At 34.4% G+C, this 18350-nt stretch overlaps 1 protein-coding gene and 1 long non-coding RNA gene across 2 annotated transcripts in view; both read right to left on the minus strand.

Annotated features, from left to right (window-relative positions):
* Positions 1-2448, minus strand: part of LOC126851391 (uncharacterized) — a 42620-nt gene extending 40172 nt beyond the window's left edge. Inside the window, exon 1 of the mRNA XM_050595311.1 lies at positions 1952-2448. Within this exon, the coding sequence (XP_050451268.1) occupies positions 1952-2069 (118 nt within the window). The 5' untranslated portion in view covers positions 2070-2448. The remainder of the gene's footprint in view (positions 1-1951) is intronic.
* Positions 2449-10171: 7723 nt separating this feature from the next.
* LOC126851441 (uncharacterized) overlaps positions 10172-18350 on the minus strand; it is a 44011-nt gene continuing 35832 nt past the window's right edge. Inside the window, exon 3 of the long non-coding RNA XR_007687668.1 lies at positions 10172-10718. This is a non-coding gene — a long non-coding RNA (uncharacterized LOC126851441). The remainder of the gene's footprint in view (positions 10719-18350) is intronic.

Below are 18350 nucleotides of genomic sequence, written 5' to 3' on the forward strand. Positions count from 1 at the left end.
TTACGATCAATCGCATTCAGAAACCGACAGCAGAGCTTTAGTATCTAGTAAGAGAGGAACGAAATGTAGGATCTCAATCCTACCTGGAACGCGAAGAATTTTCAACGTCTGCGGATTACAAAAATAATTGCCACGTGTATAGTACGATTAGTTACGCTTACTGTAATTACAGCAATTATTTTCATAGGCGGTCATCATCGGGCATCTGTTACATTTCACGGTTATGACTCAAGTTAAATTGGTCTCTTTACGACGGATTAAGGCATTGTTTGAAAACCGACCGTCGACCCAAATCTTCGCGGAAGCATCATTTTTCAACGAATTTATGTCGAGTGCTATTTAACTTGAAAACCAAATCGTCATAATTCTTCGGCCTAAATCGCAGAGAAGCTGCTTGACGGAGCTGGTGGATGTAACGGTGTAGCATTATATATCTCATATGTTATTTTGCCTACTCAACCGATTCCTTATAGAGCTTATAACAGAAATAAATAATGATATCTGTAGAATATGTGGACTAACTAAAACCTGTTATCACGTATTGTAAATCATATAGGAGATCAATAATTTCATCTATCGCGATTAATCTACTTGTGTTCCATCTGTTTTGGATCATTTATATTTTTAAACGTTTTCTAAAATAACAATTGTGTAAGCATTCTGCTTTTCTAAGATTTTTAAATTTTATTTCCTATTTAAATTTCACATGTTTTCTATTTTTAAATATATTTTATTGCATACATGATGAAATTAAAAGCACAAACATATTTAATTAAGAATATGTAAAAATTTTTTAAAATATCTATTAATGAATTTATAGTAAATTTATAGTAAATAATTATATAGTAAATTAATAATATGTAAAAATAATAATAGATAATATGAAGAAATGATAAAAGAATCAAAGTAACTATACAATTTAAAATTCATAGTAATACTTATATAAAAATCTTTGATATGAATCTTCTGGATTCTCCCAGATTTTTCCAATTTCATCATCGTTTTAAGAATATGAGTTAAAAAATGTTTTATATATGTACTTTTTAGCACAAAAATAAGTCAATGATGTATCGAGAGTTGAAAAAAATGTCAAAATTTTGCTTGCAAACTTATTTTTTGAGCAACATGTTGTGACAAAATAATCACATGCACACTACAACACGCTTTACTACATTTTATTTTGATGCGTTTAATTAACTTGTCACTCTTAAATCGCGTCAGTGTTTCGATCGCCACTACACCGTTGATTCACTTGCGTGCTATTCATAACTCCGCACGCATTTAGCACAACCTAACACTTCACTTTATTTATCGATATTCAATTGATATTCATTACATCAGTATTATATTGATATAATATAAGCAAGCAGGCAACTAGCTATTAATAAGAAAAGTACGCAAAAAAGAAGAAGAGAAAGTAGCTCAAGAGTGAAAGAATAAGAACAGTAAGAAGTCAAAATATATCACGACTGCTTTTAGATAAGAAAAGAAGATAAAAAAGGCAAGATATATACACGCCGCAACGCTACCGCATCACTTGATGTACATATGAGAAAAGATAAGAGAAAAATAAAAAAGAATAGAGAATGTATACTTCTAATTCCACAAAAAATGTGAAAATGGAGCAGCACAACTTAAGAAAACGATAAGAGAAACCGAGCAAATGGGAAAAAGAAAATAAAAGAAAATAAAAAAAAATAAAAATAGAATAGAGTATTCGATGTCTCAAGGAAAGCAGAGTGTAAAAAAAGAAACACAAGGAACGCGCATGATAAACTCGAGAGCGCGTCTGCACGAAGAAGAAGAAGGAAGAAACAGGTGGCACGATGAAAGAGGCGCAACGCGGCGCGCGAACGTGACGAAGGTGGAAGGGATCGTTCTACGGCGAAAGACAGACATATGAGATAGCGAAAACGGAAAAAGAGAATTAGAGCAGAAGAAGATGACTCACCGTTGCTCCTCTTACTGGTCTGTTTGTTGTTCGTGACGCGCACTGCCAACGTGCCGGTCATATGGGCGAGGATCGCCGCGAGCACGAAGAATGCCCGATAGCCGTCGTAAGATCTCATTGTCAGGATGTCTCTTTCCTTCTTATCGCGATAACGATTTGATCAAGGAAAGAACGCACGGCTACGCGATCGTAGGCCAACTCTCTCAGGACTCTCTACCGCCTCGAGCGGACTTGCTGAGGCACTGGCTCAGCGTCGACTGAGACGTACTTTGTAGCCGCCGTTCTATCAGCAGGACCGTCACTCCTCTCGGTACGTTTCACACCGCGGCTCGTGTGTATCTTCCCCGGGTAGAAACTACCACCACAATCGAAGAACGGCATGAAACGGTTCGGGCCAGGTCGTGCTGCTACCCACCGCGCAGAAAAAAAGACGGACCCTCGCCCTCTTATCCCCCGAATTTGATCTCAGCGGTCGCACCGCGCTATCGGTCGCCGGTCTTCGGTATCGACACTTTTGCTTTCGTATCCATGCACGGGGTCTTGCACACCTATTTAAAACCTATCGCTCCACCTCGCGCACCTTACCATTTGCTCCTACCCTAATTTCTTGCCCAATGATACACTTTCGCGCGCGCTCACCTCCTTTTCAGATCGACGACGATGACGGCGGTGGAGTGCGGGCTCGGATGATGAGGAGAGCGAGAGAGAGGTGACGAATGGAGCTTGGGTGGTGAAGCCCCCCGATTTTACACCGAGACGGTGAATATCATTGTCGTCGCATATGTACCGACAAGTACCGATACGGCGATAACAAACTTCTCGCGAAACGAAATTTTTCCCCCTTTCGCGCGCGCCGATCGCGGTCGACGAAGGTGAAGGGGGTTTTAGGTGGGGTTCGCGTGCGAGCTAGCCAAGATCGTGCTCAGTTCTCTCTTTCCGCATCTCTATATGTGCGAGACTCGCGAGCTGATCTAGGATATCGCATTACCGTTCGACCGTTTGCGGTTTTCCATCTTGATCGAATGTAAATATGTTATTTATTTTTAGGAAAAATCGATGGAAAAGTACTTCCGCAATAAAATCACTTGCAAGAGGATAACCGCAATTCAAACAAAGTCAAGATGTTGATAAAAATTGATGATAAAAACTCTCGCAATACGATGCATGTTAAAAATAGAAAAATATGAGCTAAATTAGGATATTTCAAAAAAACAGAATAAAATTTTGTCATAAAACAAGTGACAAAAAGTGATTTTCTAATAAACAATTCATATTTTATTCTTCTAAAATTATAATTTTATGACAATTATTTTGCCAAATTATATATACAATTTTCTATTATAATATTTTCTTACTCAATTAATAAAAAACAAATTGAGAACACTGATGTTTATTTATCATTGCAGCGTACAAGAGTTAAATATTGTTATTTTATTTTCTCCGGAATTATTTTTATATATACATTATATTTAACATAAGTTTGAGACTCAAATAATCGACAATTTTAAGAAAATTGCGATAACATTACATTTCATATATTGGTAAAAGGTATAAAGGGAGATTCTTTAAAATAACTATATTAGTGAACAGCACGGTGGAATCCATTCAAGGCTCTTTAACTGATCACGTCGTGTCGTTTGGCAAACGCGTGCGATCTGGCACGGCCAACACTGGCGGCATATGCTGTACAGTACGCTGCTCCGAGAGCGAACTTTCCTTAACTACGTACCTTTCGATTTCGTTCGCGCCATAAGACTATTTCGATAATAATCGTCCAGGCACACCCAGGCCTCGGATACCTTGACGTACCTTGGCAATGAGCAACGCGATTCACTGGCTCTCATAGATTGACTTACCTTGGCACTTCCCTTTCTATAGAATGATGTTGGTTATTTCGCGCTTGCGAAAATCGCGGCCGACTTTTTCAATCGGCATTGTCGATGGGTGGCTGCCTAATCTCATGACAGCACTTCGCGATCGACTACGCAAAAAAAATCTATATTTTTTTTCCTGACTGGACCTTCAACGTCTGTGGCGTTATTTACTTTGTATTACTGCTAATGATCCTGACAATTATCATTTACCGTGTATTAATTAAACTATTCTTATTTTATTAGACTTTTTCCAAAACTCTTAATTTTATTCACAACATATAATTTAATAGCGGTTCCAAGATTCCTAAGTCAGTATAAATTTATTAAATTATTACACAAAGAATTTTGTCTTGCAACTATTTAAATTCAACTAGTTTGTATTTATACAATATTAAAGATTATTTGATCAATGAATGTGTGTAACGTGTTATTAGTCGTTTTGAAAGTAGCATGACAGCACAAGATTTATTGAAGTTAGAAGGAGAGTTTAATGTGGCTTTTTGAATCAGCCCTCGAGCATCAAAATATCATGCACTTTGACATTTAGTCGAATTTGCTCTCTCTTTCTCTTTAACCCGATTTTTCCCTTTAATTTTTCATAAAAATATTTTTCAACAAAATTAGTTTGATATAAAAAGTTTAATTTGATTATCTGATTTAAAAATGTGATATTTTAAAAAATTATTATTTTAAATTACGATCAAATTAGTAATTATCATACAATATAACATTGTTTAATTGATCGATGACGATTATGGAAATCACATTCGTTCGTGCGAGTCTAATTAGTAATGCACGCCTTCGATTGATCGCTTTTAACCGACCGATCGTGCTCGCCGGGCTAAATAAGATTGCACTCTACTTCGGTGGCGATCTTAATTTGTTCGTCCTTCAGATTTCATTAAGCATCGACGATAGCGCAACGCGGAAGCTCGCCACGCTCCGTGAGATCTGAACCGTGACGAAAAGATTCGTCATGCCGAGACAAGTGTGACGGCCTGGTGTCGGTCCGATCTCGAGTGGTCAACCATCATACTAACAATAAAACACTTTCCTGATGGATTGGTCTGTCTACCGCGACGAGAAAAAGGGAAAGACGGGCGCACGAGAAAGCTAACGATTTGGTGAGATATTTGCTACTGATAACGGCCTGATCGTGGCGATTATTCAATCAGAATTTGTTCACGTTCAACCTGTATTTAGTATGTTGTCCCGGAGCGACATGTTGGAAAATAAAGCTGTTCATCATGGCGTAATTAGGAAAATGAAAAATGGAATGGCTCATGGGAAAAAGGATAGAGCACTTTTTGACATTATATCAATTGAGACCACGACAAAAAAGTCACGTTTAAGACGAACTCATTACGTTAAAAAGTCACGTATAAGAAAAATTCTCTTAATCTTATCGAAAATATTAAATATTTTTCTACACTAAATTGTTCTTGACATATGTTAAATTTTTAGCAAACATCATCAAAAAATAACGGCGAGAAAAGACGATGATAAAATCTATCTCTCTGTCATGAGGAAAGTGATCACGCATCTATCGCCGAGTGAATATATCAGTGAAATGTGTTCGTGCAGACACGCGACGCATTCTAACGCATATTTGCACTAGTCTTTCTCCGTGAGAAGATCCTCGAGATATTTGCGCGATTTCCGTTACCTCGTCGCCCCACGCGAACCACGGTATATCGGCGATCCTCGGTAGAAACTGAAAGGGAATCTATTAACGCACCGAGCGGAACGACGTAAATTGCCTCGTTGGGATTTTAATCTGACGTTGCATTTTTAACAGCCGATCGTTCGACCGGTCTGAAAAGTTTCGTTCGCCAACCGTACGAAGGTGTCGCGCGATCGGAATCGTGAACGGAATCGAGCGACGCCGTCCGATAAACTTCGATTGCTTTCCCGATTTTTATCGTGCAAATGTCGCCGCGACAAGGACGTAGTCTAGAGCAGCGATTATTCGCGAGCCAGCACCGGTTGTTGATCTCCAGTGAATTGCCAGAAAGGAAAGTAGAGTTCCTAATCATACACATTAATAAGCATGCTAAATCTCCGAGACACTAAAGGGCGTCGCCGCTTTACGAGTTTAGAGAGTAATATAAAAGAAAAAAAAGAAAAAGAGTGAGGTAAATTAGAAACTTAAAGTATCAATCTGAACTTTTATTTTTAACAAAAAATATTTGATATATGTAATCGATACAATTTTCATATTAATATCAAGAGGCACATAAAATTCAATATATGGATATGTTTCATGTTTAATAATTAATACGGAGTGTGTTAAAATTTATAAATATAACATAAGAATTAATGCTATCTTAAATAGTTTAAGAAATATATTGGATTTATTTATTAAAAGACGGCATAGAGCCTAGAATTTTAATGTATTCGTTATCTATATATCGTGAACGAATCGTTCGTTACATGCACAGTATGCGTGAATTTATAAATAAACCGGATGAAAGAAACGGCATTTTAGTTCTTATTTATGAGAAAATAATAACGTTTATTGAATAAATAGAAAGTTATGAGTTTTATAAAGCGATATATCTGCAGATAAGCATGAGTCCTTACGCTTCGGAAAGATTTTATTTAATAATATGTTAATATATATATATATATATATGTTTATATTCTGAGTTCAAAATTATATTTTGAATCAAATAATTCGCTATAATTAATTTATATCAAAATACGTATGATTGACATATTATTTCTCTTGTTAGCATGCATTCAAAATTGTCTACATAATTATATATATATATATATATATATATATATATATATATATATATGTATATATATATATATATATATATGTCCAAAATTATGTAGACAATAGTAATAATTTATGTAAATTTTTTCTTTTCTATTCATACGATATTGTTAATCCATATAGACATAAATGATCGCAGCCAATTAAGCCAAGAACCAAAGCCTAGAATAATTAAACTGCAATTATTTTCTGCAGTTAATAAATCTAGCTTCATTTTTCCGCAATTGACCCGAATTAATAGTACGTTATATGCATTCGCTTTTATTAAGCAAATACACATAATGAACATATTGGATTATATAACACATGTGAATATATACACGATCCTTATTCTTTTCTTACCTTATCGCAACGTTTTTATCAAAGTGATGATTATGATAACATCAAGAAAACGTCTAATCTCGTAAATCGTAATAAATAATTTTAAAAAGCATTTTATGATAAACTTGCATACGCACGAGTAAACAAAAAAATCCACTCATTTATAAAGTAATCGTGATAATGGAAGGAATGGACAAGAGCGTGGCACAAAAATATTCTTCCGTTATCCAAAAGGAGATTGAAACGCATACTGATACGTTGCGAGTGAAGGATCTCAAAAGAAACAGTCAAGGAAATCACGAAAGCATATTCGGAAAAATCGCGAAATAGATTACGTTCTTAATGAGCGCTACGTTGCGAGATAAAAGCGAACAATTAAATCAAATATACGCGGATACGTATTATAGTTGCGCGCTACGAATCAATTAATACTTTCACTGATCCGAATTTCGTGAAAAAGTTTCGCCGTCTCGCCTCGCTTTATAGGCACGCCGAGTTTTTGTTCGCGTGAAAGTTTAGTTTGCAATGAAGCAACGTTTTTTCTTCTCATTGCGGTGTGCTTTTAATTGTTCGTCCTGGAATGGCATTTGCGCGATGAGAAAAAATATCTCGTACGGAAGCAGCGGACACGAGATATCTGCATTAAATTTATAACACCGAAGCTGAAATGACTTTTCACAAACAGATAAGTGAAGCAATTAAATAGTTAGAGTTCGCTAACAGATCTCGCGTCAAATGCAAAGTGTAAAAGTACGAGCGATTGTGATTTTTTCTCGCGGACAGAAAAACTTGTTTTGTCAAGAACATTTGCATAATTAACCACTATAACTACTTTCAACGATTCAAAGAAATAATAATTTGTGTCATAAAGTATTTCGTATCTCTGATTTTTTCCTAGTTAAGAATGTTAATTGATTAATCTAAAAAGGTTAAGTACTTTTTAATTACAAAGGTTAATTAATTTTTTTACTTATGCTAAAAATACTGTTTCTTTGACAAACTAACAATTGAATTTTTCTTTAACCGCAAAGGAAATGTAAAAAGAATGTGAGAAATTAATATGGGAAATCCGGTATATCTTTATAATATAAATCTTTTTTACACTAATTAGAATTGTAATTAATGTGCGTTCATAGACTGTGTACGCTGTAACTAACCGACTCCAGTCAAAATGAGAGATGATTATCGACCATGACGGTGTAATCATTAGAGCTCAGGTGTAATAGAGCTATAAATGTACATTGCGGATTAGAAATAAACTCAGCGTCGTTATTATAGTGACATTTGGCTACCTGTCAAATAATCCTACGGATTGAGCTGCTGTGGTGGTGACTCACTAAAGTATCAAGATGCCGTTAGGATAATTATTATCCTTACCTGCAAGCGTAAGGCAACAGATTTCTATTACTCGTAGAATAAAAAAATCACTTTGTTGAGAGGATACGAGAGAGAGAGAGAGAGAGATCTGTTAAAAATAACAGATATTCTGCTTAACTAGATACGTCAATTAATTGTTATGATTATATGGAAACGTTGCTACGCAGCGCTAGTTTTAAAATCGACAATTTTAAATTATACGTCATCGGTGAAAATTGGCGAAATTGAATACTAATTTTAGTGAACCGTGATATATATAGTACCGTTAAGGAATTTCGAGGCAAGGTTGCGTGAATGGCAACCAATCGCCTAATTTTTACGCTACTTTCGAATTTTATATTGAGAGAGAAAGAGAGAGATTTACCTACACGATAAATATCTGTTTCGGAAATCTTTAGATTTCAGATATGAAATATATAAAACCTCGAAATTAGATTTAAAAAATTCAAGGAAATTGTTTAAATTTACTATAAGTTGATCGTATTAAGCCTAATCATATTAACGAGTTCTTTTTCAATTTTATAAAATTAATGAAATTTGTTAATTCTCTCTCTTCCTGTTTCTCTCTATTAATAATTAAAATAATTTAATATAAGTGTCGTAAAATGTAGTAATCTTATAGCGCAATATAGAGTTTCCTGGAAAGTGTTATTATATTACAAAAGACGCATATTAATCATTTTAGTATGCTGTGACCTACCTTCATTTACGTAGAGAAATTTTATATGCTGATATATGTATATGCGTTTAGTTGTGATAAAAATTCTAACTACCTCTTCCGGAGACGTTTCTTATACAAACGACAAACCGTGTTAAATCGATCTCTATTCAGGCGTGCAGATCGAAATAAGAATAAAGAGAGATACAAATGTTGTAATCTCAGTTATAACTGTGAGTGACTGATAGTTAACAAACATGGAATTTACCTTTTGACGAATTGAATACTATCTTTTGACTTTATTTTTTTTTTTTTTTGCAGTCAACATAAAATTAATACATTAAAAAGTGTTTATTTACTCCGAGTATTTTATGTAATAGATTATGTAATACGAATTATAGTAGAGTCTCAACTATTCGAGCCAGTTTGGAAGACAATTGTGCAATTGATTTATAGAATTTATCAAAAAAATTCTAATCAGAAATTTTAACGGAATGGATTCTAACCATTATATATTATTTTATATATTAAAGATAATATTTTAAAAGATTTTTCCTTTTGGACAAACATTGCTTAAGAAAAGAATAAACGGTAACAATATGAATCAAATAAAATGTCTCCGAGAAATTCACTCACTTAAATGACAACTAAATGAGAACACGAGAAATACTTTAAAAATGTAACAATAATTATTCCTCACCCGATATCGCGGGATAAAATGCATTGTCACAATGCAACTGCGGAAACTTGCGTCTTCCATTCATTCCTTTTTCCATTCACACAGTTCTTTTCACGCATGATCGCCAATAGATGGGAAGATGGATGTATTTTACTTTATTTACATCGTTATCTCTACCTACGATGCTTCGCATCTCGATTGCGAAGTAAGAGCGTTTGAATTATACGCGCACAGCTTATACCGTTTCTCGTATCTTTGTGAATGTAGATCGTGACTGTTCAATATCGATCCTATAATCGTATCGAGATACTAGGTGCACGAACCAGTGACGTAACGCATAAATGATTGCGCATTCTTGCGCAGAACAACGGGACCAGGTACTCGATCGGATGTAGAACACCCGTAGACGATGTCTATGATACAAAGGCGAATTTATAGAAGATTCACTTTCAATGACCGTCGCAGAAGGATCGATTGAAATAAATATGTCGAATGAATGAGCTGTTGTTCAAATAAAGGTGTTTAGTTCCTTTTTACTAAAAACCTCATTACTTACACAAACTTATTTTTCTTTACAACTTTCTCGATATTAAAACGTGAAGTAATATAATGACTTACAAATTTGATCCTGTGCTTCCAAAATTAAAAAAAAAATTATATATACATATAACTTTACAAAGTTAATTTTCGCATTCTTCTAATAACAAGCTACGCAGATTATTTTTTCTATGTTTATTCTCTTTTCTCTTTTTTCATTTATATTAAAAATTTTTATGGAATTTCCAAAAAATTAGATTAATTTTGCGAGTCACTACGCGCGCGCACATGTATGTACGTATTAAATGTATTTATACTACATATTAATAATATTTAAAAATATTTATAACACACACTGGATACTGCTGATGATATTTATACGCCTTTTACTATGAATCACACTGATTTGAATTTTATTAATAAAATTATATTTTACATAAATATCACGCTTTCTTATAATTAGACAATATCATCAGAGAGCCAAGTACATTTATCTTATATTGAATTCATGACAAGCAGCGCGTCCGGAGGACCACCTGAAACAATAATTTCATTTATTAGATATGTGAACACAGTGAAGACGTAGACTCTGAAGGAAGCTGGAAAGTTATATTGTAAATAAACTTGTAAATAAACTCTTATAATAGTAAATATTGTAATTACAGATGGAACAATGTTTCCAAATTACAAGAGATGTGACAGTAAATAAATAATGTAGAGAAACTTTATTAATTTATGTCTTATAGTTATTTCGAACCCTCTCCCTCCCTACGGCGAATAAAAAAAACAGAAAGCTATAAAAATGCCCATGGCTACGACATGATTCGACAAGGTGAAATTTCTATTTGTCGAACATGTCATCGACATTTAATGTGTTAAAGTTTTATGCATGTCTGTATCTAGTAGACACGCCTCGTATAAAAAATTTGGTTCGTCATTATCCATGATAATTGGCAAAGATGGAATCATAATCAAAAAATAATCGAACATTAGCAAGCATTATGATACGCAATGATGAAAGCAAAATGCGTTCGATACAATAATTGTTGTGAATTTATTTTATAATTTCATATCATTCAAGCAATTAATATATCTGCCTATCATGCATACATCGTATGAGAGAATGGTCCTGAAAATTATAGAATGATAATATCATTGAAATCTCTTTTATACAAAAAAGAGATTGCCGACAGCAGCATTCAATGAGGCTCGTGCAACGCGACACGAGTGTCCGAAAGAGGTACTTAATGCTTCGTTTATTCGACGCGCGCCAAACCGCTTATGTAAATAAGCGGAAGATAAAATATCAGGAGCTCTCGAGCGAGATCTCAAGCACGAGCGTTTCCGGCAGCGCGGATAATCCCGCAAACATTCTGAGCGCGCGCCAATTGTGCAACAGTTACTCTTGGCAAGCTATAATGACACCAATTACACGTGACTGGCTGCTATCGCTCGGCAAATCTCCCGGACCCGGTCCGACACGTCCGGCTAAAAACAAACCCGTAGAAAAACGTCCCGGGGCGGGCGCATTAACGATCGTCGTTGCTCGCTCATTCTATCGCTCCGGATTTCACATCTCACGCGCACGTAAAACCGCAAAAATGCTGGGAGGTGGGAGGGAAACCACGCGCGCGCGTGGAAAATACTTTCTTCTCTCGCGCGCGGAAAACCGTGTTTCTCTCCGCGGACGAATTATGTAGGTGTGAGCGACCGTATGAAATTCGACTCGGAATAATTAAGGATAAAGCGGTTTTGCTATCTGCCCGCGGATCAGCATTACGCGTCGACGTTAAAAAATAGAAAGCTCAAAAATAATATGACAAGAAATATCTTATAGAATGATATATCGCTCCACAGTATTCGAAAATCCATCTGACCTGATTAACTTCGCACAACTCGTGGGAAATGTTTCGCGAATACCCATATTGAGATTTCTTTGTAATTCCTGAATACGTATAAACATATATAAATAATTAAAACTTTTTACAACGTATGGTGTACAATGTGATGTTCGCAACTAAAATGGATTTAGTTGTGTCGATAAATTTGTATTCATACGTGCATTCTTGCATGTATGTGACTCTTTGGAGCTGCTTACAATCGTCGGATACTTTTCCGAGAAAAATCGCACAAGCAGCGTTTCTTCTTTAGGAAAATTGTGCCGCTGTGAGGAATCCTTCGTATCCGTAATATATGTAGGTCAATGCATAAGAATTGTGAGATATTTCGCGATACATCGCATTTTCTCAAACTAGCTATGAAGCAAACAATGTCTGCCATTAATCCGTACATATCGATGTTACATGAACGCCAAAAGCAAATGAAAATAAAAAATTGATTTGGATAAACAATAATAATATAGCTTTAATTAATTAATAATGCGAGATAATAATAAATATTAAAAATTTAACTGTAAGAAAAAAAAAATTATAATGGGTCTTTTTCCTTTATTCTTGAGTTTCAAAAAAATTTATATATAATTAAAAAATTTCAGAAATCTTATCTTATGTAACCTTAAAGGATTTTATTTTGAGAAATATGAGTACAAATAGATGAAAAAATTTGAAATTTTCGGAATGTATAAAAGATAGAAGAGAAAAACGAAAACAAATAGCACGGCGCAGTTCCTTTTTATAAAAGGACAAAAGTATCTTTTGTCCACAAATATCACTGCGCGAATGCATAAAGGATGACTGACAATGAGGAAAATACAAAGAAGCATGTTTCAGCATCCGTGCGGCCATGCATTCCTTTATACATGAATAATTGCGGGTGTGTTGCATAGAAAGAGAGCCCTGTATGTCTCTTTCTCTTCTTTCTTTTTTCTCTCTCTCACACGCTTCAACGATCAACAATGCTGAGGCGAGCTATGCACCGTGCTACATCTACCGTGTTAACAAAAATTCCAATAAAAGCGATAACGTCCGTGCAATGCCGCGAGAATGGCCGTCAAATTATCTCGAACATCTCGCAGACACGCATCGTTAGAATACACTTTTCTCAAGACATTGATATTAATGTCCCGCTGCGAAAATGACGTTAATATCGCGTTTGTCGATGGTATGCGCGACCGTGATGGAACTATCACCAGCCGACAAACCAATTTTCTCGGATAACGCGAGACACAAGATCTTCATTTTCTGAATTCTCTTACTAAGAGAAATGCGGCGTACATTGGCGCGTGATAGAGAAACGCGGAATATACTAAAAATTTACCGCTCTGATCTGTACAGATATCTCAGACTTTTTATCCCCTTTAACACGCGTTTGAGAAAGAGAGAGGGAACGTGTTCTTTTCACTCTTTCGGCACTTTCGACACACTATATACAGCAACTAAACTGACAAGAAAATGATGCTGTCTTATTCTTGAGCACCTGATGTAAACGCATTGCTAGATTGCTATTCGATTATAAATTAATAAAGAGAGACCGTAGCAATTATTTTTTTGTACACATGAATCATCATGATAATTAGTTAATGAAGCTTTATAAAGGCACATTGATGAAAAATTGATATCTGAATCTACTCTGACCTTTTCGTATTTCGGTCAATATGTCAAAAAAAGATGAGTTGCAAATTTTCGATCGTGTATCGATCATTGAAAGCCATTAACATATTGATTTTTTTTTTTTTTGTCCGTAAATTATAGATGATGTTAACGGTAATCTTCGATCTATGTAGAAATATGAAAGTTAAAAATTCCGTTTCTTTACATATTAAATCATATTGAGAATTGTAACTTGATACTATACTAAACCTTTGTCTAATGATTTTTTAAAATTGCTCCGATGATTAATTTTACATTTATATAGTAAGTGTAATACAAATGTTCTTTGATATCCTCTTTTTTCTCAAGTTTACATTTTAGTAACACATTTAAATACTCTGTTGTAATTAATTAATTACAGCTTGCAACACATACATTACATTAAATCGAAAAAATCGAGATCTTTCGATAATATTGCAAATAATTCACACGCGTAATCAATGATGTAAATAAAAAAATCCTGCTATATGACATTCGTAAATATAAATTACGATAGACTTACCGGTTTGAATCTATGTAATATAAAACTGTTTAATATCGTGATATATTTCATTTCAACTACATTTTAAGTTTTATCTGGAGTTTCAAAAAATATTAAAAGAACAATTAATAAATTAACTTTTATATAATATTTAAAAAATATTGCATTACCACACAATCACATTTTATATTACTTCGCCAAAATTAACAATACGAGATGAAAAGAGTTACGGAATGAATAAAACTAATTTTATTTCATTACACTTCTTATTTGCCATTATAATACTCCATATTATATTTATATGTCCACAATAATATTAATTGTACGTCTTAATGTGAAAGGGACGCGTGCGCGTGACGCACCCGACGTTTTACATGACAGGTTTTGTTTCCTGCTCTAGTTTTTGTGAATCACGAAACTTCTCTTATTTTAATTAAATTCTCCTGGGAAATTAAAGAGCGGGAACGATCATATTTGAAAACTTGCTTTCGGAATTAACGAGATTTATAGATTTATAAATTCTCTATACGTCATGGAGAAAGAAGACAGACCTTACGAGTAAATGTTCTCGTAGATAAAACAATTGCAGCAAATATAATTTTCACATCTACAAAATTATTTATTAGTTTATAAATCAATAAAAAAGAGACAGAAGTGAGAGAAATGATGTCTTCTAATAGAATTTGGAATTAATTCTTCAAAGAATATTTTATTAGTGATCACTGTTTGTTGCAACTTTTTTTTAGATAGATGTAATTATTTATGCGACAGTGTTTCGCTATATAAAGAATGAAACATTTCGAGGGCGTTGCATTTATAAAGGTGAATATTCGTGATTTAAGGATATGTTGCGAATCGAATAATTAGATATGGCGAATTATGTAAGATGCACGGCGAGGTATACGCGTGAATATTATATATTTAATAAGTCATTAGATAGGCATCGAATGTCACGTGTTTAATCGACACTAACGAAACTGGTTTAACGGACATATGTTTTACTATGTGCTTACGTTCACGCAGATACATTGCCGTTGCATGAAAAGAGTATCTCAAAATGCCTTCGCGTTCTGGTTGATTGTGATATAAGAGGTTTTATTCGCGTAGAACGTTCAAGCTGTATTTTATGCTATATTTCGTAATTAGATTGAAAGCATATAATGACTTTTAAAAGTAATGTGTGAAAAATGCGCTTATAAAAGTCAACACATTATGTGTTCACGTGATTTTCAAATCTACTTGAGCGAGAATTTAATAGAGAAAAGTATAATAAAAAAGATATTATATTTATGTGTGCAGCGTTGCATTAGTAGTTGTAATATTAAATATGCGATTATTTAGTGCGGATTAATTTTAATTGGAATCATCTTTATTAATCTGACAATGATCGCTGTCTTTGTTCTGTTGCGTTACGTCAGAAAAATACACGATTTATTGATAAATATACGTATATATGAATATTCGTGATATTACGTGAATGTGGCAAATATATAGAATATTAATATTCTCATATCTTTTGATGATATTTCGAGTATGAAAGACGAAAAGAAAAAGTTCGCCGAAAAAACTCTTAATGAATTTAACGAGCGGTTTGCGCTCCGCCTTTTACGATAAGAATCGCGACTCATTGAGGGCGTAACCTGATGCTTTCGGCAAATTAAGTCACATTAAATCACAATCACGATGTGAAATAAATGTACATTGATAACTTTGAAATCCTTGTCTCGCATCTATCTTTCTTTTTAGCAACAAAGATTTCGGATTGTTATATAATTATGTAAGATACACATACACAAACCTTCTCTTAAAAATATTATATAATTAGTAAGCACACTTTTAATAAAAACGATCAAATATTTTAATATATGACATGTATCAGTGACATAATTTATAAATATATTCAATAAATATATTAATTTAGGCAAATAATTAAAAGTTAGCTATAAGATCATATTAATTTATGTGTATTAACAGATTTTAAATATAAAGTATATCTACACAGAATTTTAATATTTAAATTTTTATTCCCCTATTTTTCTTGATGCTTTTAAATGTCATAATTAATTTTTTACGAAAATGTCTAATGCTAAATATTGGATTGAATATAAAACCGATTTCAATGAATCACATGATTAATCGACATTGCGGAAAAGCGAAATGCATATCATCGTCTTGGAATCGGTATCGCTCAATTTTCGCTTATGCAAATATAATTGATCGTCAATGTCGCATAATGGAAAATATTGTCGAGCTCAATACTCGCGGCACACAGAAATCACACAGGGATCACCAAAGTGGGTGTGCAGAGATTTCCAAAGGGGCGATTAAGTGATTGTGCGACGCAGAGAACCGTCAATCAACGATTGATCGCGCTCCCACGTATTCCGGTGAGTGATTAATAACAATTTTCAGCCAGGATGTGCATAGCATACAGTTCAAAACGTCGCCCACGGCACTTATTGTTAAAGTCGATTTATCTCCGTTAATATAGTCCTTCGCAACGAAATTTTTAATAAATTAATCAATATTTGACAATAAGTTGTTTTAAAAAATAAGTAAAAGTATATGTCAAAATTAAAATTATGATAAATGTTTAGTGTTCTAGCATCTACAAAATATAACATTATGTAATATTATATTTTAACGTTTCTTATTTTTTCAAACATTAAACTTTTTATAGTAAAATTGTATTCAAAATCCGTAGTAATAGTAATACAGATATAAGAAAGAATCATTTATACAGTCCGATAATATTTTGATTCGATAAGATATAGATCTTTTAAAAATTAAATTTGCGACAAAGGTCGCAAAGAATGATTCGGCATGCATTTCGGTCGCTGCGAGATTTCCGTTTGCATTCGCATCGGTATGCAAACGACAGCGATCGGTATAATTGGCTTTCGGATCTTTATAGTGCGCGCGCGAGCGATGCAATATCGGACTCCCGGCGGAGATATACGAGTCACGAGATAAAATCTCGAACACGTACATAAGGATTCGCCATTCGGGAACATGGCTCATGTCGTCGTCCTCGTCGCCTACCTTTGCATTCCGCGATACGTAATGCTCCGCGAAAGCCGGTGTCACCCGCATTACACGCCGCGCACATTCACCGGTCCCTCTGTTGCTCTCTCGCTCGGCGTTATCGTGGGAAGGTCAAGTTGCTTTCCACGTGGAATTCAGACTACTGCAAGAATTGTGTGAAATTGCCTAGGTGAGAAAAATAATACAGGGAAAACTAGGGAAACAGAGCAAGAGAAAATGAAAATAATTTTAAAGAAGTTTTCACTTGTAAGATGCCTGAAATTGTTCTGTATTTTATAAGACACATATAATGATTATTTATTTTCGAATTTACGAACCGGCAGTTTTAAATAAATTCACGCGAATTCTTTTACGTCGATTAAATCACTTAATTAAATTCATTAAATTTAATCAATTTATTGTTTGGTTAACATTATCTTCGTGTTGAATTTTCGCAATTAATTAAATTTTTATCATTTATTGATCTTTTCTCTATCAAGACTAAAACATAATTTTTTTAATTCATATATTTTCTCATCAAATTCTAAATGTAAGGAGAGTTACATCTCTTTCACAAGCGCATGGTACTGCGCGGTCAGACAAAGATAAGTTTGCAACAAGCGGAGATGCATCCAGTAGGACAGCACGTGTTGGCGGGTACGAACGCCCTGCATATATATTGCGGATAAGCGTAGCATCTCTTCGTTTTCTCCTCCGTCTGCCCGCAGCCGTGATGTAAGCACGTACACGCGCGGCAATTCCACAGCGCGTAACACGCAAGTCCTTACAAGGTAGCATGCATTCCGCATCGGTAGACATCGGTGGTAACGAAGTACCGTCGCGCGCTTCGAAACCGTTTCCCTCACGATCCCTTAGTTATACAAAAAAAAAAGTAAGAACAAATGGACCAATTTACGACGCTGAATACAAAAGCCATTGGCATCGAGATGCTGTAAAATATGAGAGGGAAAGACGCATGGCATCATTTGAGTCCCGAATGTTCCCGATTGGCTAAGAATTAAAAGGGTTTACTACACACAGAAAAAGTTGCATAATTATTTCATTTTTTGCCAAATATCATTTTCATTTTAACCATTATCTTAAAATCATTATCT

The sequence above is a fragment of the Cataglyphis hispanica genome, chromosome 8 (assembly GCF_021464435.1).
Source record: "Cataglyphis hispanica isolate Lineage 1 chromosome 8, ULB_Chis1_1.0, whole genome shotgun sequence".
NCBI lineage: Eukaryota > Metazoa > Arthropoda > Insecta > Hymenoptera > Formicidae > Cataglyphis > Cataglyphis hispanica.